The following is a 20827-nucleotide window of genomic DNA, read 5'->3' on the forward strand; positions in this document are numbered from 1 at the left end:
CCAGATCTAAAAAAGACCCAGACTGTCCCTGCTTAAGTTGCGCTTGAAATAATGTCCCAAATGCCATTGTCATAGGCCCTCTTTTTGTTTAATACGCCTGCTTGTGATGCTGACTGAAAATGGCCAAATTGTTATTTAGGGCACATTTTTGTGGTTGTTGATTCATATGTTTCTGCTTGAGGTTTTGCCCCGACCTAAATCAATTGGATCTATAATAGCATTGGCCCGGCGGGGTACATGGTCTATTAAGCACACAAGACCTCATTTCTATCTATGTGTGATCACTCGAAACATGTCTGTCTGCTTGACTATCAGAGACCAAAGTGCTGCCCCAGGGGGTGGGGGAGATAAGCCTCAAAAGTCACATAGAAGTCATGTAGCCTATTATTTATCCAGGACCTCCACGTGTGCTGTCTCTGGGATGGTCTGAGCTCAGCCCTGTGATTGGACACACCTTCCTCTCAGCTCACGCCTTCACAGTCTCATCCAGGCGGGGGCGGGGCTAGAGCCGCATTTACACCCATGATTGGACCAGATTTAAAAAAAAAAAAAAAAAAAAAAAAAAAAAAATGTAGTGCTTTATCTCCGCGGTTTCGAGGAGCAGGTCGCCCGTTATAAATACTGCCTCCAGCCCGGGAAAACAAAATGAGCACCGACATCCAAGAAAGCAGCGTCTGGCCAAAGCTTCATGATCACTGTGAGAAGGATGCTGCAACAAGCTCTACGAGTATCCGTCCGAAACGCCTTCCCCCTGGTCAAATGGATGGAGAGGTGGGCTGAGGGCGCATCAGCCAAGCAGCAGGCACTGAAGACCCTGGGCGACATGCCCGGACCGTCGGTCGCCAGTTTCGCCTGGGATTTGTTCGCCAAACGGGGCCTGTCGCGTCTGCACGAGTTACAGGTAACATGATGATGCTCAACAGGGATTAAGAATAGACCTATTTACAATACTTGCCTTTTAATTTAAATACAGTCAGCTATAGGCTGCAACATAGTGAACTAAATGATAAACAAATATTGATACACAGGACGTTCAAAGAGGACAGATGTAATGCATTTGATAATTGATGGAATATTAGTGGTTGTATGAGAGAGAGAGAAGGGGAGATTTAAGGCAGCACAGACAAACTTCCCCTTCAGCAGATGAATGTGAAAACAACCTTCTAGTGTCTCTGCACTAGTGTCTGTGCGGTGCACATACATCATTCTGCACCAGCTCAAGCTCAAAGTGAAGTAACAATAAGCAAAACATATTGTTGAGTGGAGGGGGCCTTTAATCTAATCCCTTTTGCGACACTATGGCCTAAGTTAACATGTCTGCCAAGCAGAGAAGAAGATTTGTCTGATCAAACTGCCTGTTAAATGACCCAATCATTAGTTTATTAGAAAAGCATGCATCTTTGTTTCTTACTGGCTTCAAACTACAGGACAGCGCATCCAAAGCCAATCACCTCATAGCCTGCAGGGTTTTCACAAGGTCAACTTCTCTCTCTAATGTCCCAGCTGGAAGGAGTGCAGCGGTATGGGCCCATGTGGAAAGCGAGTTTTGGTCCCATCCTGACAGTTCATGTGGCTGATCCTGTGCTCATTGAGCAGGTACTGAGGCAGGAGGGCCAGCACCCCATGCGCTCTGACCTTTCCTCCTGGAAGGACTACAGGAAGCTCAGAGGACATCACTATGGACTCCTGACATCGTAAGTATCACTCTGAGACTTCCTTTTCTCTATCTTATTCGCTCTCATTGGGAACCCAAAAATCAAACTAAATCAAAACTTGTTTTTTAATTATTTGTGATTTCGTTGTTTAAGACATATGGCACGACATGAATACAATGACCCAACTTGCTTGCAAAGATAGAACATCTGTTTTTCACTCATTTCATTCACTAATATTAAGCCATAGTGATCAAGGGAACTCCCCCTCAAAAGTTGGGACAGGTAAATCAGTATTGTAAGGTCATTGGTTTAACTACAAGTGTGATACTGAGAAGTTAGACTTACAATACTTTTTTTATTTGTCCCCGTAGGGCAATTTGTTCTGCAGCAAGACATAAACACAAGACAGTCACAAATGCAAAACCAAACTACATAAAAATACTTAATGTTACAAGCTCTGGTTAAACAGCTGAGAATTGAGAAGATAAATATGACCATATGTTAAAGGAACCATATGTTAAAAAGAACATCTAACAATATTCCTCATAAAATTAAATATTACATCAACAACATCATCACCATCAGTCAATACTAGACATATTAAAATAATCCCATCACTATTTAATAGTTATAGTATTTACCCTCTTACTGTATTACCAGTGTCTGGTTCTTGGCTGATTCTGAATGAAATAAAGTGGACAACATCCTTTTTAATTCAGTAGTTAAATACTCTTGACACCCTGATTTAGTTCAGCTAAATTGTGTGCACATATGCTATACTAACACAAGTGTTTGTTTGTTTTTTACTCTGTGTGGTCCTAGTGAGGGGGAGGAGTGGCAGTCGGTGAGAAGTCTCTTGGGGAAGCACATGCTGCGACCAAAAGCAGTTGAAGCTTACGATAAAACCCTGAACGGCGTGGTCGGCGACCTCGTTTCCAAACTTCGCCTTCGCAGACGCTCTCAGGGCCTCGTCAATGACATCGCCAGCGAGTTCTATCGCTTTGGCCTCGAGGGTAAGGTTTCATGAGGTCCGAGGCATGGCAACATCATGCATCACTACAGGGTGTAACACATCGTGTAAACATGGGTGATTAGGGCCAGCCACATGCAGGAAGCAGTATATTATGATACCGCTGACATTTTAAACATACATGCATGTCAAAGCCTGATGTGGCCGAATAGTTTCAACATTTTCATCAAATAACCTTTAGCTCAACTTTCTAGAGGTGGAAGAAGTATTCAGATCCTTTACTTAAGTAAAAGTAGCAATTCTGCAATACAGAAATACAAATTTATAAGTAAGAGTCCTGCATTCAAAGTTATAACAAGGAAAAGCAAAATAACCTATTTCAGAGTGTTATATTATTATTATTATTATTATTATTATATATATATATATATATATATAGTAAATTGTATTACTGTGTAAGCGGCACTTAATGTTGTAGTTTGTCAAGAACTGCTCGTATGTTTAGTGTGTAAAATCTGTAAAGTAAGTAAGGACAGTTAATACCTACAGTCTAGATGAATGTAGCCCAGTAAAAAGTCTCTGAAATGAAGTGGAGTAGAAGTATATAGTAAAATGGAAATACTCAAGTAATATCATAATTGTACTTAAGTAATGTAGTGTGTACTTTTCTTAATTTAGGCCTGATACCAGCTCAGATTAACCACAGACTTTTGAGTACAGCTAAACTCATTGCTCATTCCCTGCCTCAAGTCTCCTCAACAGTTATTTTTGCATGACCAGATTCCCCCCCAGACTAAACAGTTTCAATCCAGTGACGTTTTGGTCACATGCACGGCTCTCAAACATTTACTCTTGCGTCGTCTGAATGATTGTAGCGTTGAGTGGAAGCTGGGCCAACTGTGGTTGAAACGTAAAATGATACTTTCAAAAAGCCTTAAATGTGGTTTCATCTCCCTGTGCAGCCTGAGTTTACGGTACATTTCTGTCAGCCCGTGTCTTTCTCGCCTCCTCATTAACCTTTTTTTTTCTTTTCTTTGATAGGCATTTCCTCAGTGTTGTTTGAATCCAGAATCGGTTGCCTGGATGAGGTTGTCCCAGAAGAGACCGAGCGTTTCATCCAGTCGATCAACACCATGTTTGTAATGACGCTCCTTACCATGGCCATGCCAAAGTGGTTGCACCAGCTGTTTCCTAAACCCTGGAACATCTTCTGTCAGTGCTGGGACTACATGTTTGACTTCGGTAGGTCATTTCTTCTAATCATTTCCGTTTAGTGTCGGCATGGGAAATGGTAGCAATATTTACGCCTAATTGGAAATATTAACTCTGATAGTGATGACTGTATGTATAACATTGGATTTTACAAAAATGCTTTTGAAAATTGGGAGATATAATGAAAACAGAAAATCAAATACATTTTTTAAAAAGATGTATGAGGGACATCCAGCAGACCCTACACAACCTCTTTACTACAATATGAAACCAAAACATACATACTGTATGTTTTTCCACACTTTATGATTATTGTCCTTCCACCCCTTCTCATTACATTATTGCCATTATGGCTGGGTATATAAGAAACTGGGTTATCGTTCCACTCACTCTTACAGTATGTTAAAACTCATCCAGATCTGAATCAAACATGTTTAAAATAATCACTCAAACTGGATCAGGAAGCAGGCGATTAAAGTCCTTAACCCTCACGCACTACAAGATCATCTGCGCTGAAGTCTTGAACATCAGTCATGATGATTAAACTGGGGTCCTAATAAACCTTATTGCCTAGTCGCTTTCCCCAAATTACTGTAGGAAAACAGATGGCAAGTTTATGAGAAAGTCTAGTATATACAGTAATCACTGTGCAATTAATTCATGGCTTTTGGTACTTATTAAGAAGGATACTAAAAATCACACCAGACAGCTCCCAACTTGCTGTGTCTCAACATCTGCATTACATACTGCACCCTCACTGTCATAATGACCTCTAATCTCTGTGCTTCTAGCGAAAGGCCACATTGATCAGCGTCTGACGGCCGAGGCAGAAAAGGTTGCCCGTGGAGAGAAGGTGGAGGGCCGTTATCTCACATACTTCCTGTCGCGGACCGGGCTGCCCATGAAGACTGTCTACAGCAACGTCACAGAGCTGCTTCTTGCAGGAGTCGACACAGTAAGCACGATAACTCTGTCCCCTCCTTTGCTGGATTCTGCGTCAAGTTCTCCCTGATTTAATAACCTCTCCCCTCCCTACACCCTACCTGTCTTTTCAGATCTCCAGCACCATGTCCTGGTCGTTGTACGAGCTGTCCCGCCACCCCAAGGTGCAGGCATTGCTCCGGGATGAGGTGTTGAGAGTGCTGGAGGGTCGAAGCGTACCGGAGGCCGCTGATGTGGCCCGCATGCCTCTCCTGAAGGCCACAGTCAAAGAAGTACTTCGGTATAACTGAAAGGATTTCAGTTCATTTCCTAAAGACATGTAATCTTCAGACTGTACGTTTCATTTCGCTAACATTATTAAACTTTTTTTTTCTCCAGGTTGTACCCTGTTATTCCTGCCAATGCAAGAGTGATTACAGAGAGAGACATCCAGGTTGGAGGGTACCTCATCCCTAAAAATGTGAGTGTGTTGAGGGAATTAGTACACTTTGAAATCATTCAATCATTCAAGCTTTCATTCAAATCTGTATCATGGCATGTGGTCACACTGTAAGGAGCCCTTTGTACTGGGCTAAATGTGAATGAAATCTTTCCATCCAGACCTTAATTACCCTGTGCCACTTTGCAACGTCACGGGATCCAGCGGTGTTTGTAAATCCAGATGAATTCCAGCCCCATCGATGGTTGAACAAGGACCAGACTCACCACCCGTATGCCTCTGTACCCTTTGGGGTGGGAAAACGCAGCTGCATAGGTCGTCGGATCGCCGAGCTGGAGCTCTACCTCGCTCTTTCAAGGGTGAGTTGGCTGCACGTTTTGTGCTGATTACTGTGATGAAAACTGTTACTGTGAAGAGAAATGCGTATATTTTTGCAGTATTTGAATGGTTAATTATCTGTTGAAAATCAGAACAGTTTTAAACAGTTTTAACCTAAGTCAGTCATTCAAAACTGTTTAATGTACCATGTATATACTTAAAACATGTAAACATGTAAAACACATATGACATACATCATATATTTGTCTCAAGACACTGTAACACATTTTGCTACATGCTGCATGTACACAGATTATTTGAATTATTGAGCAAGTGATTTAGATTGTTTCCGATTAAACGGCAGCGTTGCAGCCAAATCCTCTTGCAGCATTTTTTCTCGGAATAATGTAAGACATTTAGGGGTTTTAGGCTGTTGTGCAAATCCAGTTCCAAATGAATTGATTTGATTACTTAATCCAGGGATTTCAGTCAAGAGTCACTACCCAACATTGAGCACATGATGAGCAGTCACCCTGGAGTAAATCTCTTTTCTCTTTTCACACTAGATCCTCGTAGAGTTTGATGTTAAGCCGGACCCTGGAGGGATTTCCGTGAAGCCCATGACACGGACGCTTCTGGTTCCTGAAAATGTCATTAGCCTCCAGTTTATTGAACGATGACCCACTGTCCTGAGCTGATTGGTTACATGAACGAGTATGTGAGTCTTTTCGCAGTAGAGCGCGCTAGCAGGTGGAGTTATCACAGCCTCTTGCATGCAGTTAGAGTGGACCCTAAACCTTTGACACGACAAAAGGCCAAAGCCCTCTGTATCTGAAACGTAGTGTGTGGAGGCCGACGTGTGGAGAAGGACAAATAAATGAAGGATGAGCAGTGACAGCTCATAACTGAGGCTTTCCACTGGGAGCTATGTTACTCCAAATTAAATACTGTGGGGGCATAAAATCATAAAATCACCATTAAGCACTTATTTGCACAGAGGCTAAGAGGAAGCCAGAGATCTCCTTCAGTACGTTTCAGTAGATAATCTTCAGACTTTATCCTTAAAGTGAGTCAAACCATCTTGCATTTCAGGGAATTTGCAACATATTTGAAGCAAATGTTTGACTTCCAAGTAACCCCTTCCTAAATCTAATTATGACCTGTGATCTTCTGCACTCTTAACTATATACAGAATTTCCTGTGTCCTGGTCGTGCAAACGTTCATTTCAAGAGTGTTATATAAGTCTGAGAATAGACAGAGTGCCATAAATTATTGAAGAGGAGTCTCAGACTGGCACATGGACACAATATTTCTTCAGCTCTTATTGAGCTACAGTGAGAGTTTCGTGTAGATATGATGTTCAATGTATTGATCAAGTGTATTTTATAAGGTGCTTATGCATGGTGAACTTTTAGTGAGGGGCTCCTTTTTAAAAAGAATGGCAGCTGTTGAAATTGAAACCCTGTAAAGGAATGCATTGTGCCTCTGTTTAAATCCCAAACGTAGGCCACTCTGCACTCAGGCTTTGTCTGTATGGTCTTGAGAATGTAAATGTATACATACCACAATTCAACAGTGCCGCACAATGCAACTGTATGTGTCTTTTCACTTTTTTTTAACCTAATATGAGTGGTATACCACCATTTTGCAATTGTAATAGACTTCAGTGTCTGAACTCTGTATTTATTCTAATTTAGCACATTTAAAACTGTTAGTGTAAATGTCATTAAAAGGTTTCAAGTTGGACTTCTGCTTATTTGTTGATTTTATTTGTCCAAACCAATAAGAATCAGTGTACATCAATGCAGCATTTGCTTCAAGCTCTAACACCATCAGCGGCATCAGATTTAAGTCTAACCGATCAGACGTGTGTTGTTAGTTTGATGCCGGTGAACAGCCACCTGGCACGTAGGCAGTAATTTCTAAGAAATACAACACAGAGTATCAAAGTGTGGCTTGACCTTGTGGAGTGTGTAGTGTGTGCTTTGGTGCAGCAGCTGTGGGTCGATGATTTGGACTAAATCACTCCCCTGCAGATGGAGTGCCGAACAGTGATGTTCAACCTAAAACTAAAGATCCAAATGTAAATCACAATACGATATATATATATATATATCAAGATTCAAAATCCTTTTTAATCCCACAATGGGGAAATTCACACTGTTGCAGCAGAAAGGGATAAGAGGAAAAGTAGAAGACACAAATAAACACAATGATAAATATAATTAAAGAGAATAAATATTAAAAATGTATTTACAGTATTGCACAGTAACATTTTGTATTGCACGCTTAGATTAGATTATTAGATTAGTAGTGTGTACTACACTTACTAGATGTTTGAGGACTGTGAAGCTAAAGACCAATATTTGACTGTGGGAAAAATGGACCGTGGGAGTAACACCACTAGAGTTGAGAGAGAAATGCTGATTTTGTTACTCTATACTGGATAAACCTGCAGGGGCATCAGAAATACAGTACATTACATTACATTACATGTGATTTAGCTGACGCTTTTATCCAAAGCGAATTACAATAATAGTAGTAAGTGCAAGTACATTAGCTTTAAATAAGCAAAGCTACAAAGAAACGTATAAAAGTGCAGGTTCAAGAGTTTTTTTTTTTTTTTTTTTTTTATTTTATCCGAGGTGTAGTCGGAAGAGATGTGTTTTTAGCCTTCGGCGGAAGATGGGTAGGCTTTCAGCCATCCTGATGTCGATGGGGAGCTTGTGCCACCATTTGGGAGCCAGGACAGTGAACAGTCAGGATTTGGTTGAGTGAGGGGGCAGCAAGCAGTTTGGCTGATGCAGAGCGAAGTGAGCGGGTTGGGGTATATGGTTTGACCGTGTCCTGGATGTAAGCTGGGGCTGATCCGTTCGTGGCCCTGTATGTAAGTACTAATGTCTTGAAGCGGATGCGGGCAGCCACTGGTAACCAGTGAAGAGAGCTGAGGAGCGGTGTAGTGTGAGAGAACTTGGGGAAGTTGAAGACAAGTCGAGCTGCTGCGTTCTGAATGAGCTGCAGGGGTCGGATGGCACATGCAGGCAGGCCAATCAGGAGGTAGTTGCAGTAGTCTAGACGTGAGATGACTAGAGCCTGAACTAGAACCTGAGAAGCCTTCTGCGTTAGAAGGGGACGTATCCTTCTGATGTTATGCAGCATGTATCTGCACGATCGGGTGGTTGCAGCAATGTTGGCAGTGAAGGAGAGTTGGTCGTCAAGTGTCACACCCAGGTTTCTAGCAGTCTGGGTGGGGACTACCACAGAGTTGTCGATTGTTATAGTCAGGTCCTGGGTAGGAGAGCCCTTCCCTGGAAGGAAAAGGAGCTCAGTCTTGTCAAGGTTGAGTTTCAGATGGTTAGTGGACATCCAAGAAGAGATGTCAGTTAGACAGGCCGAGATACGTGCTGCTACTTGAGTCAGACTCAGGAAAGGAAAGAATTAGTTGGGTGTCATCTGCGTAGCTGTGATAAGAAAAGCCGTGCGACTGAATGACAGACCCGAGGGAGTTGGTACACAGAGAGAAGAGGAGGGGACCCAGGACTGATCCCTGAGGAACCCCAGTTTTGAGTGGACAAGGCTCTGAGCTAGATCCTCTCCAAGTTACCCGGTAGGTTCAGTCTGACAGGTAAGATGTGAGCAATAAGAGCGCAGAGCCTGAGACACCCAGATTCTGGAGTGTCGAAATGAGGATCTGGTGGTTCACTGTGTCGAAGGCAGCAGAAAGGTCCAGAAGGATGATGATGGAAGAGAGAGAAGTTGTTTTAGCGATGTGAAGCTGCACAGTGACAGCAAGGAGGGCGGTTTCTCTTGAGTGACCAGCCTTGAAGCCAGACTGGTGGGGATCGAGAAGGTTGTTCTGGTTGAGATAAGTAGAGAGTTGATTATAAATGGCACGCTCAAGAGTTTTAGATAGAAAGGGAAGAAGGGAGACGGGTCTATAGTTATTTACATCAGACGTGTTGAGTGTTGGTTTTTTGAGTAGTGGGGTCACTCTTGCCTCTTTGAGGGCAGTGGGGAAACAGCCAGTTGACAAGGAGATGTTAATGAGATGGGTGAGGAAAAGAAGAAGGTCAGGAGCAATGGACTGGAGAAGGTGAGAAGGGATAGGATCCAGGGGGCAGGTGGTTGGGCGGGCAGAGGTAATCAAAGTAAGAATTTGATTTGGAGATAGAGGGGTGAAAGAGGAAAGAGTACTAGATGTGATGGATGGTAAGGTGATTTCAGAAGGTGTGGTGGAGAATGAAGAGCGTATGTCATCTATGTTTTTTACAAAGTAGTTGACAAAGTGGATTGGTAGAAGGGAGGAGGGAGGAGGTGGACTGGGGGAATCTAGCAGGTTAGAGAAGGGTTAGAGAAGGGTTTGAGTAAGAGGATTCAATTTTGGTTTGATAAAAGGAGCTTTTTGCTGCAGAAATAGAGGCAGCGAAGGAGGAAAGAAGAGACTGATAAGTAAGCAGATCATCTGGGTGTTTAGATTTCCGCCATTTCCTTTCCGCTGCCCGTATAGTTGATCTTTCAGCACGTACCGAGTCAGATAACCATGGAGCTGGGGAGGACTTATGAGCCGGTCGTGAAGTAAGAGGGCAGAGAGAGTTGAGAGAGGAGGATAGAGTAGAGAGTAGAGTGTCTGCGGCAGCGTTGGGAGGCATGAGTGAGAAAGAGTCAGATGGAGGGAGGGTAGATAGAACACATGCCGCCAGAGAAGAAGGAGAGAGTGAACGAATATTACGGCGGACAGGTACGGTGTCTCTTGAGATATGGTTGTGAGCTTGGGAGAGTGGGAGAGAGTATGAGATGAAGAAATGGTCTGAGATATGGAGTGGAGTAACAGTGAGGTTGGATGTAGAGCAGTTTCTAGTGAATATGAGATCTAGGTGGTTACCAGCTTTGTGAGTGGGTGGTGAAGGAGAGAGTGAGAGGGCAAAAGAAGAGAGAAGGTGAAGAAAGGCAGCTGACTTCTCTGTCTGGATGTTGAAGTCTCCCAGAAGTACCAGCGGAGGACCAGTTTCAGGGATGTTTGAAAGAAGGACATCCAGCTCCTCCAAAAACTCCCCCAGAGGACCTGGTGGGCGGTAGATAACAATGATGACTAGTTGTACCGGATGAGTTATGGTGACAGCATGAAGTTCAAAAGAGAGAGGAGTGAACTCTGGCAGTTGGTAGAGAGAAAATCTCCACCTGGGGTTAATGAGTAGGCCTGTACCTCCACCTCTCCCAGTGGGTCTGGGTGTGTGGGTGAAAGAGTAGGCAGAAGAGAGAGCATCAGGGGTGGATGTGTTGGTTGGTGTAATCCAGGTCAAATACCAATATTAATTACAAAGAGGGAACTGGTGTTGGCTACCGGTGGGAGGCCACACCCTCGCTAATCAGTCAAAGCACCTGGGAGTCGTTAGGCCCCACTCCCAAAGTCACACTTCACACTAACTAGTTTCACTTTAACAAAAACCACTAACTTTGCTCAACAACAAAACCAATTACAGCAAGAAACACAGCAGCAGCAATAGAAAGTAGAACAGTAGAAGAAGTAGCAAAAAAAACAAATAAAGTAAGTACTTAACTTAATAGCTATCTGTCCAGTAGTCAATTCCTTCAGCAATCAAAAGCACTCTGACTTTTTGGTCAGACATCTATACATCTATACTGGAAAGGTTTAGGACTCCTGTTGTGAAAAGGAAAATAAACCACTGAGCTGTATTTTGGTGTACTAAGCAAAACATGCTATGCTAACTAAAGGTAGGCTACTATTCCCTGTGGTGCCCCCATGGGTTTTTATGAAGCTGGTGATGCTTCTATCGGAAAATAAGACGAGACTGAGAGTTGATTAAATATGTTTAAAATTTATATTTTAATAGTTTTTTTAGACATTTACACATATATGGATGCATTTAAAATCAATGTAAATAGAGTAAAGGGTGGCATTCACAGTTTCTGACTTTTGAACTTGGGCCATTAGTTCTAGTAGCCCACTGCGACTAGTAGAAGTAGGCTAAAAGTAGGGATATAATGATAATAATATAATGTGTCCTAAACCCTGTTTTAAATAAAATAAGTCAGTGGGATGTGTGAATATTGAAACAGGAATAAAACAATTTAAATGTGTACTGGTTGGTACCCAAAATACAAAAAAGACTTAGGCTAACGTCACTCAACAAGTTTCAATCACAGAATCGGTCATGTGTAAATCATTTAGCTATGTATGTAAAATACCCAAATACCCAGGCAAATAGTGCATATAAAATATAGCTAAAGATAATCCAGATTTACACTCCAGTCCAGAAGGAGGTAGTAGTGCGCCGTAACGCTGCCAACCGCGATAACACCTCGCAGGAAGTAGTTAGCTAGATAGCAGACTAGCAGGGCCCTTTACTGTCTATGGCAGGAACGCTTATACGTCATATTCATGTAGCCAGTTAGCCCGTTAGCCATGTAGTTAGCTACCGAGGTGTTTATAAAAGGCATACATAGGTTATACAGACTCCAGTTAACGGATCAGATACCACAACGAAGGAAAATAGTGAGAAAAGGTGAGTCAGAAGACAGCGTAGCTAGTTATATTAGCTTGTTAATTAACTGACACTAACGTTAGTTAGCTATCGTAGGACCGTTGTGTTAGCTAAGCGAATTGTAGCTAGTAGCTAACGTTACTAGCCAATATAAACTAGCCTTATTTTGATCAAATTGTGTTGGCTAACCAAACATACTGTACTACAATGTTGTCTGAGCAAGCTATATTCTTTGCCACAGCTAATCATGTCATACTAAATATTTCACATGGAAGACAAAAGGAGAGGCACTATGGCTAACATTGCATGTAAACAAAGGCATAGCTAGCTAAGTCCATTCCCCTGACTCTCATCAACAAAAACACAGCTAATTAAAAATAGGTCTCACACAGAGTTTTAAAGTAACATTGTGGATACATCACTTTCATTCTCTGTCTGGTTATAACGTTGACGTAAATGTTTCCTAAAGCTGTACTATAATGCTGGCATGCACTGCTGTTAAGGTGTTAACTTAAATTGTTTCAAGGAATAACTTGAATTGTAACAATTTTTTTTACAGAGTAACGTTACCCATTAGAGCCCGCCATAAAAAAAAAAACTGCTTGTTAAAGTGGCATGCTCCTATAGTCAGTCCACATACTTCCTGCTCACCTCAGAATTAACTCAACCTTTACAGCCTGTTGCTCTTTCAAAAGAGATTAAATTATTGTTGGATTGTAATATTTGTGTGCCACCTGGAGTAACACTGCAACTCTGTGGAGCCTACCTGAACCAGGTCATGTCTAGTCTCACCATGTCATCTGCCCTGTTACTCTGAGCTGAGAAATGTCTGTTTTATTTTCTGATGTGTTTCATGTTGTGGCTCAACAGATGCAAGCAGGTGACCCTGCGGTTGGTGCACCGATGGCAGTGGCTGGTGCTCAGAGTCGGTCGGAGGATGAAGAGTCACTCGGAGTGAAAGATGTGAAAAGGACGGCAACACAAGCGTTTGGCAGTGGTGTTCCCAAACGCAGAAGTTCCTCCAGGTTGGAGTTATATTCTTGTATATTGCATTATTCCAGCTGTATATTAGAATAAGCAATGTATTTTGTTTACGTAAGGGCATAGATGTGTTGTTTAATGCTGCTGCTACCAGTGTTTTGTGTTTTATGTTCTGTGGTGGATCTACAAATCTTTAAAGAATTGTTGTGTATGTTTGTTTTTTACACTTTAATGTCCTTAGGTCAATAAAGAGGAAGAAATTTGACGATGAACTGGTTGAGAGCAGTCTTGTGAAGTCGTCCAGTAGAGTCAAAGGCCCACCTGTCATAGAGCCTGTCCGCTGTTCAGGGAGTGAACCTTCATCTAGTGAGAAAAAGAAGGTACATAATACCTTAGAACCCACACGTTCTTAAGCTGCCTACCCATGATCCGAGGTAAAACTACTGTGCTCTGGCTGTTCTATTGTTTTTCGGAGACAGGTGCCGCCCAACTAGTGTGAGTGCTACCCTTAGTTCCCTACACTGCTCGGAATGGCCGCCAAGCGCTGCGCTCAAAGTTTTATTTTTACAAATTATTTAAACTTTGACCTTGTTGCCGCTGACCTTTCAAGGCGCAACCAATTTCAGAAGCAATGATGACCTTTACCTGCACTGTGCTTTTCTCTCTCACTCTCACTCTCTCTCTTTTTCTTTACCTCGCGGTTTTACTGGGGATCATGTTTATACAGCTTTACAGGATGTCATGGCAAAGATGATAAGCTTACAGAGCTTTGATGGATATTTTTTGTGCCTTTTTATGCAACTCCGTCAGGTAACAAAATCAGGAAATTCTCTCACACCGCCTCTCACCATGTTAGTAAACCCTGCGCCCATCACCAAAAGAGTAAAGAAAAGCAAGCAGCCTCTACATATTACTAAAGACTTGGGAAGATGGAAACCCACTGATGACCTGCTTCTTATAAATGCAGTGTTGCAGGTGAGTAGCATAAAAGATGAAATCTGTGTCTGAAAGGACAGATAATGTTTAGGAATTAATGTGACTAGCTTGTCTGTATGACTCAGTTTGTCAGTTTATGATCTAATGAGTCTGTATTTGTCTCTAGACCACAGACCTAACCTCTGTTCATTTGGGGGTCAAGTTCAGCTGTCGTTTCACGTTGCGAGAAATTAAAGAGAGGTGGTACGCTCTCCTCTACGATCCTGTCATCTCAAAGTAAGAAGAGACTTACCCGGCAGCAGCTTTACCTTCTGATCCAATTCTACCAAGTATTCTATGTTAGTTAACCATTTAGATAAATTAATTCTCTCTGTTGTCATTTTAGGCTGGCATGGCAGGCCATGCGTCAGCTTCACCCAGAAGCCATTGCAGCAATCCAAAGCAAAGCTCTCTTCAGTCAGGTTGAGGAGGCACTGCTGGCTAAGATTGGCTCAGTAAGTGAAAGTGTTACTTTTGGAACATTTCACTGTTGTAGTAAAATAAACTAACATACAATATAAAACCGTCTATTTGGCTTAAAGCTACCATTTTAATGGTTGAGAAATGTAATAATAATTTTAAACATATTTTTGTGTATCCACCCTAGCATACTTTTTAAATGTACACCTTTGACTGCTGTATTCACAAGCGGTTTTGTATTACATTTGTCACTGAACAGACTAGTCAGCCCAAAGTGGACATGTTCCAGGAGCTTCTGAGCAAACACCCTGGTGTCTTTCACCCATCTCGCACCCCCAAGAGCCTGCTGGTACACTGGCAGCTGCTGAAGCAGTACTACCTACTGGATGACCAGAGTGGTAAGTTGAGTTACCTACACAATTATACCAATATAACTTCCAAGCGTTTTAATGTGTATTTTGTTTTATTTGGGCAAATTGAGAAAAAAAAAGCCTCTTGTACGCCAATGCACATTAAATTATGAATAAGACTGTAAGTCCTCGTCATTCTCCAAGCAAACTGCAATATGTTATATTTTGCGATTTTAAAATATAGAACAAATCTTTGACAGGAGATGACACAACTAGCATGGCACTCAAAATTGTTAAGAAATGTTCATTTTGGTGTAACATGCCTAATGGTAGAACTGCAGTGAATGTCCAATATTCCTGCCCTGATACATTTATTTAATTCACCAAATAGTTTTCATTTACCTCTTGGTTGTATTACACTTATTTAACACATTAATCACCACTTTTAAAAATGTACTACGCCTCTCTGAAATGATAAATGCAAATCTGGATAGACAATAAAGACCCTACCCTTTCTGAATATTCATATAAAATAAAAACTTAAGTATGAGCCTTTTTAGTGTGGAATATAAGGAAGCCGCGGGTGTTGTTTTCCGAAATAAAGTGATGAGTGTAACATTTCTGTATGTAATTGTCTTGTCGGCTTTGATTGTGTGCTGCAGTCCAGCCTCTTCCTAAAGGTGACCAGGTCCTCAACTTCTCTGATGCTGAGCAGATGGTTGATGATGTAAAGTTAAAGTAAGATAGTCTTTCATTTTTGCAGTATTCATGTCATGTATTTGTTGCTGATAAGAAAGTATTTTATTATCTTCTCACTTGAGTATTGTACATCGATGAATTTTCAACGCTGATCCATTTTCCTGCGTTTCCTTTCACACAGGGAGAGTAGAGATGAGGTGTTGGAACATGGTGAGAAATTGGATAATGAAGAAAGAAGTTCAATGCGATTGATCTTGCACAGCATAAATTCGATCTTTGATCATCTTGATGTTGTTTACACAAGCGTCCTTACCCTTTGTTTTGCCTTTGTCTTTAAATTCAGAGCTGATGATTTCCGATCGTCACCAAAAAAGAGAGATCAGACAGTTGGAGCAGGAGTTGCCTCGTTGGCAGGTCCTCGTGGACAGTATTACGGGTATGTAAGCAAGCAGATGGCTTTCAAAGGTATATTTGTTTTGAGGAATCCAGTTTAGTGAAACTAGTGTGTGTGTGTCTGTGTGTGTGTGTGTGTCTGTCTCTCTCTCTCTAGGGATGAGCATGCCTGATTTTGACAACCAGACACTGGCAGCATTACGAGGAAGAATGGTACGCTACCTCATGAGATCGCGAGAGGTAAGACATCTTTCAGAAACAGTTGTTAAAGAGAAGCATTGTAGAGGGATTTTGTGACAAGAAAATGGAAGGAGAGAATGTATGAGATGTATTTTCACTCTGATGCTAATGATCTTTTTATTTATGTTCACACAGATTACGTTGGGCAGAGCGACCAAGGACAAACCGATAGATGTAGATCTGTCGCTAGAGGGACCTGCCTGGAAAATATCAAGGAAACAAGGTGAATAAACTCGTACACTGTCATGCTGTAACGGTACATGCAAAGCAATGTTTTTAAAAGACCGAAACCAGTAAAACATTTCTCACAATTTAAGGTTTTTGAAGCATTTGAACTACTTGTACTTATTGATTAATATTACATTTTTAATATGTGACATTTGAATTATCCAGGCTTAGGTGTAAAGTGTGCATGGATATCACTTCTGAAACACAAAATATAGCTTATCTCCACTGCAGGAATCCCAATTGTGTTTTTGAGTCAAAAATTAATTTTATACCTGTGTTCATTTTCTTGATTTATTTTCATGTTAAAACGTAGTAATCTTTCAACTGGCAGAGATTAATCCCCTCTGATGTTGCTGAAAGTAACCAAACTACCATCACTTATCATATCATATTGATGTCTACAGGAATTATTAAACTGAAGAATAATGGAGACTTCTTCATCGCCAATGAGGGCAGACGACCCATCTACATTGATGGCAGACCAGTCCTGTCGGGCAACAAGTGGAAACTCAACAACAACTCAGTGGTGGAGGTGTGTGGAGGGTGTCAACCGAGTTGTTTAGCATTTAAATTGAACAACGATTATATATTTGAGTGGTACCAAGTGGGACATAGCCCTAACGTACTGTATCCGTCTCTCCAGATTGCAGGTCTTCGCTTTGTGTTTCTCATTAACCTGGAACTCATCTCACTTATAAAAGCCGAAGCAGCCAAGATGACACCGCAGTAAATGTCAGCCATCCGGCAGAAGAGTGACCAAACGGGACATATTGGCAGGCATACGGATGCAGTCAGTGCTTTTCTATCCAACAGCGGTTAACAGTCCCACGAAGTGCAGTAGTGCTACCACGAATCAGACCGACAACAGCCTTGTTAACCTGAAATGAGAATTTTAAACAGACTACAGCTAAATCCCGGAGAAAGCTAGTAACAGGTGTTACCTGTTATTTCGACAGTTTCCATGTTGTGATGTAGACACTCTCATGGTAGAGCCTTGTTTTTATTTTATTTTTCAGAATATTGTATTTAAATTCTGTAGTAAAGCTTTTTCAAAATATTAAACTTGTATACACTATGTTCTGAAGTTCACTTTGGTGTCCAATCTACTGTGGAAATATGTTTCAAATATTAACCGAAGGCTGTACTATAAGAAACACATCCTGCATTATTATCTATCTAGCTGTAGACAAGTAGTTAATGTAAAAATAACGAAATAATCTGCAATCATGGACATGTGAGAAAAGGTCTTTAGATATAATTTGGCTTGTTATATGTGGCCTGAATCTTTCATACTGTATCTTTATTAGGATAATATTTATATGCTATTGAGCTTTGTCCATATTTTTCTTATTAGAATGTTTGATCAGTTAGAAATCTTAACACAGTAACAGAAAAGCAAATAGGAACAATATGCCTCAGACACTTGACCAAAGAGCACCAGTGAGTGCTACTTAAGCAGGTAATTCATCTCTTGGATGATTGCGTATATGAACTAGAAATGGATTAATAGAATAGCAAAACAATGCGTTTAGTGCTTTTGGATCAGTTTAAGGCTCCAAAATCTTACATACAGTCACATCTAGTAAATATTGATGCATTAGCAATACATTATTTTGAAAGGAGCATGCGAACGTATGTATCTGACTTTCTCTAATATGTTTCTTGAAGCTGAACACAGAAGCAAATCACACTGAAATGTTCAGAACTCTATACATACATGATGGGGAAGTGGCAGAACTATTTACTTTAGAGAAAATGTTGCTAAAAAGTAAAACTTGTTATTGCACTTTTATATAAACCAGGTTTACAAAGTGCCTAAGGATGACCAAAACAAACAAGAGATAATAAAAGTAATAATAAACATGTAATATTGAAATCAAAGACAAGTTAGAAGAATAACTTGAGCACACTTTGCCAACAGGCAGTGCTAGAGAGCCTATCTCAGGGCAGTTGATTACAGATTAAAAAACATAAAAAAATCTGTAGAAGATGCAGTTAGTACACTTAGATACAGCACCATTCAAGACCCATGGCAATAAACTTACATTTCCACCTTAAAGGAACTCCAAACAAAAAAATTGTTCAGACATTTACAGCTAATAATTAATTTATTGCACCCAACTGCATACCATTATTCTTAGACAAATATTTATTTAAGGTGTGTATAAATGTTACTGTGGAAATGTCAGACAGATCCATCCCTTAACTGTGACTGTGAGCTTAAGGAATTGTTTGGTCTGTAAAATGTTTCAATGAGCAACAGGATGTTCTGGTCCATTTTTTCACAAAGTGTAGCCTATACCTTACTGACATGAAAAGGGCATTTGTAAAAATCTACCAGGGATGTTGGAAATATTGTCATCAAAACACAGACAGTACAGTCTAGTACATTTCTTGGTGCCATAGAAACGCCATCCTAACTCATGTGCTACACAGGTTATGTTTTGACTGGATTCCCAAAACATGGCAGGGCTCACACAAGCAAAATGTAAACAAGGGAAAAAGACAGTGGTGTAGTCTAATGTATTGTAGTGGGTATACTGTAAATATATTGGCCTATATATATGGGCCAGAATCTGCCATTGGGGGAGGGGGGTTCTGGGTGTCCTCCCCCAGGGTTATTTTGAGCGTCAAAAACTTCATTTCCTGCATTCGGATAACTTTTATTCACCAATTTATCCTGGAAAAACCTTTATTTAGCCTATGCGAAGAAGAAAAACACGGACGACAATTCTAAATATATCAAAAATATAATGGAAAGTATGTTGTTGCATGTCATTGGGTGTTTTTAAGAGGGAATATGGAAATCCTGGAGCTTTCTTAGTGGGTATACTGCATATACCTGCGTATCACGCAGACCACACCACTGGAAAAAGATTATCCTGTGTTACTGTGGTGGCAAAGTTTACTTTAACCATTTTGTTTAAAGATTGTTTTAAACCTCCACAAAATCCTGCTCCTTCCTGTAGACTTTTAAAGCACCAGAGAAGGGAACAGTTACAGCCGTACACTATAGCCTAGAGAGTTATTTAGTTTTACTAGCTTGAAGCTCCTCACATTGTTGACTTTTTGCTTAGATAGAAGTGGAGAAGGCCGATGACTGTTTACAACAGTGAGAACTATGTAGGTTTCTGTCTCCTGATATAAAACTGTTGTTTAGGCTAATGTTAGGAACAGAGAGAAGAGGGGAAGGTGAGACAATGGTTTGACTTTTAATGATATCCTCTTTTCCACTATGAGCTTGCCAAAGACATTTAGAGGGGTGGCTTAACAGAGGTCTTCACTATATGATGTTTAGATTTTAGGTTAGAAAGACATTTTCAGTTGTGACAACTGTGTTTCTCCATTTGCAAATGTAAATAAATACTCAAAGACCAAACTTTGGTTTAATTCTCAAACAGTCGTTATTCGTTTTGATTTTATCATGAATATCACTAACCCTGCTGCTTCAAGAAAAACTTCCACCACATTACATTTATCCAAACTTTTTGTAACATTCTGCTTTTGAGTATGTCTATATATACACTATATGTCTGTATATGCTAGATATGTGTTGTTTAAGGTTAGTAGCAGTAAGAAATGTTGAAAGAGAAGAAACTGAAGTGAAGAACTGTGTTACTGCTGGTTTAGCTTTAACTTAAACTTGAATCAATAAATAATAACTGCAGTCCTTTTTTTAAAAGAAGGAAAGAAGAATATGTATTTGCTGTAAAAACAATTACCAAGATCAGCAGCAGCTGCCCACATTATACAGCTGGTGTGACTAGGGTGGATTGCTTTATGACGCATACGAGAAGACTGTTGGGGGAAAGAATTACGGAGTTTCTCACAAAAAATGCAGCCGGAAACAAAAAATTAACACTTGTTTTTGCAGACAAGCACAAAAGAAAATAAATGCACATGTGGTGATGCCTGGTAAGGATAAGTGGGCAAATGGTTACCTTTAACATAAAGCAATGGGGTTTATGGGAAATGTGATTTTATTTTGAGAAATGTGTAAGGTAAATTGTTAGTCTCAAATAGGCTTATTCTTCAATTAGCATGTCACACATTCTCAAATATAAGAAGGATAAACGAATATAAACAATATAAGTATTGTATATTGTTGTGTGCACTAATGTCTCATGAGAAACACCAGTTTTGACTTTTGCATTGCTGTAGCAGTGAGACATAACTTTATCTCTGGTGAGGTTGTAATATATCAACACACCTTTCTACTGTACAGCTGTTAACTGGAACAGTAAAGTTTCCTGATAAAGACTTGACACCAGCTGATAAGTGATAAGTAAGCCAGCAAGAGTAGACTACAGTAGGTTCTACTTCGACTTCAATGAATAAAATACTGTATATCCAAAAGGGAAAAAGATGTTTCTTCAGATGATAAGAAACCTTCACTGCAGCTTATTTCTATTTTTCTCTTTCTTTCCTTTCTGAGGGCATACTGGAAGAAGATACACATCCCACAATCAGTTGTCTGACTTGAGTTATCTCTGTATTTTAC

The 20827-nt window shown here is 40.6% G+C and overlaps 2 protein-coding genes across 2 annotated transcripts; both read left to right on the forward strand.

Annotated features, from left to right (window-relative positions):
* Window positions 1-592: 592 nt before the first annotated feature.
* On the forward strand, window positions 593-7283 carry cyp27b1 (cytochrome P450, family 27, subfamily B, polypeptide 1). The gene is made up of 9 exons (XM_028576402.1): window positions 593-901; window positions 1504-1694; window positions 2478-2668; window positions 3667-3867; window positions 4629-4792; window positions 4893-5059; window positions 5158-5239; window positions 5380-5577; window positions 6103-7283. Exons 1-9 carry the CDS (start codon window positions 689-691, stop codon window positions 6214-6216), a joined length of 1521 nt encoding a protein of 506 aa, XP_028432203.1. The 5' UTR covers window positions 593-688; the 3' UTR covers window positions 6217-7283.
* Window positions 7284-11795: 4512 nt separating this feature from the next.
* mcrs1 (microspherule protein 1) lies at window positions 11796-17415 on the forward strand. Its single transcript, XM_028575931.1, has 14 exons — window positions 11796-12061; window positions 12911-13065; window positions 13263-13401; window positions 13832-13996; window positions 14124-14233; window positions 14343-14451; window positions 14676-14814; window positions 15429-15504; window positions 15647-15675; window positions 15809-15901; window positions 16016-16098; window positions 16234-16321; window positions 16731-16858; window positions 16970-17415. Exons 2-14 carry the CDS (start codon window positions 12911-12913, stop codon window positions 17054-17056), a joined length of 1401 nt encoding a protein of 466 aa, XP_028431732.1. The 5' UTR covers window positions 11796-12061; the 3' UTR covers window positions 17057-17415.
* Window positions 17416-20827: the final 3412 nt, after the last annotated feature.

The sequence above is a fragment of the Perca flavescens genome, chromosome 4, assembly GCF_004354835.1.
Source record: "Perca flavescens isolate YP-PL-M2 chromosome 4, PFLA_1.0, whole genome shotgun sequence".
Taxonomy (NCBI): domain Eukaryota; kingdom Metazoa; phylum Chordata; class Actinopteri; order Perciformes; family Percidae; genus Perca; species Perca flavescens.

What these genes read in the sequence shown, in the direction of transcription:
- cyp27b1 (XM_028576402.1), top strand. Translation starts at nt 689, where the DNA reads ATGATCACTGTGAGAAGGATGCTGCAACAAGCTCTACGAGTATCCGTC. An exon ending in ACAGTCAAAGAAGTACTTCG is followed by an intron (nt 5,060 to 5,157) that starts GTATAACTGAAA and finishes TTTTTTCTCCAG; the next exon opens with GTTGTACCCTGTTATTCCTG. An exon ending in TCTACCTCGCTCTTTCAAGG is followed by an intron (nt 5,578 to 6,102) that starts GTGAGTTGGCTG and finishes TTTTCACACTAG; the next exon opens with ATCCTCGTAGAGTTTGATGT.
- mcrs1 (XM_028575931.1), top strand. Translation starts at nt 12,911, where the DNA reads ATGCAAGCAGGTGACCCTGCGGTTGGTGCACCGATGGCAGTGGCTGGT. An exon ending in CATCTAGTGAGAAAAAGAAG is followed by an intron (nt 13,402 to 13,831) that starts GTACATAATACC and finishes CAACTCCGTCAG; the next exon opens with GTAACAAAATCAGGAAATTC. An exon ending in TTATAAATGCAGTGTTGCAG is followed by an intron (nt 13,997 to 14,123) that starts GTGAGTAGCATA and finishes ATTTGTCTCTAG; the next exon opens with ACCACAGACCTAACCTCTGT.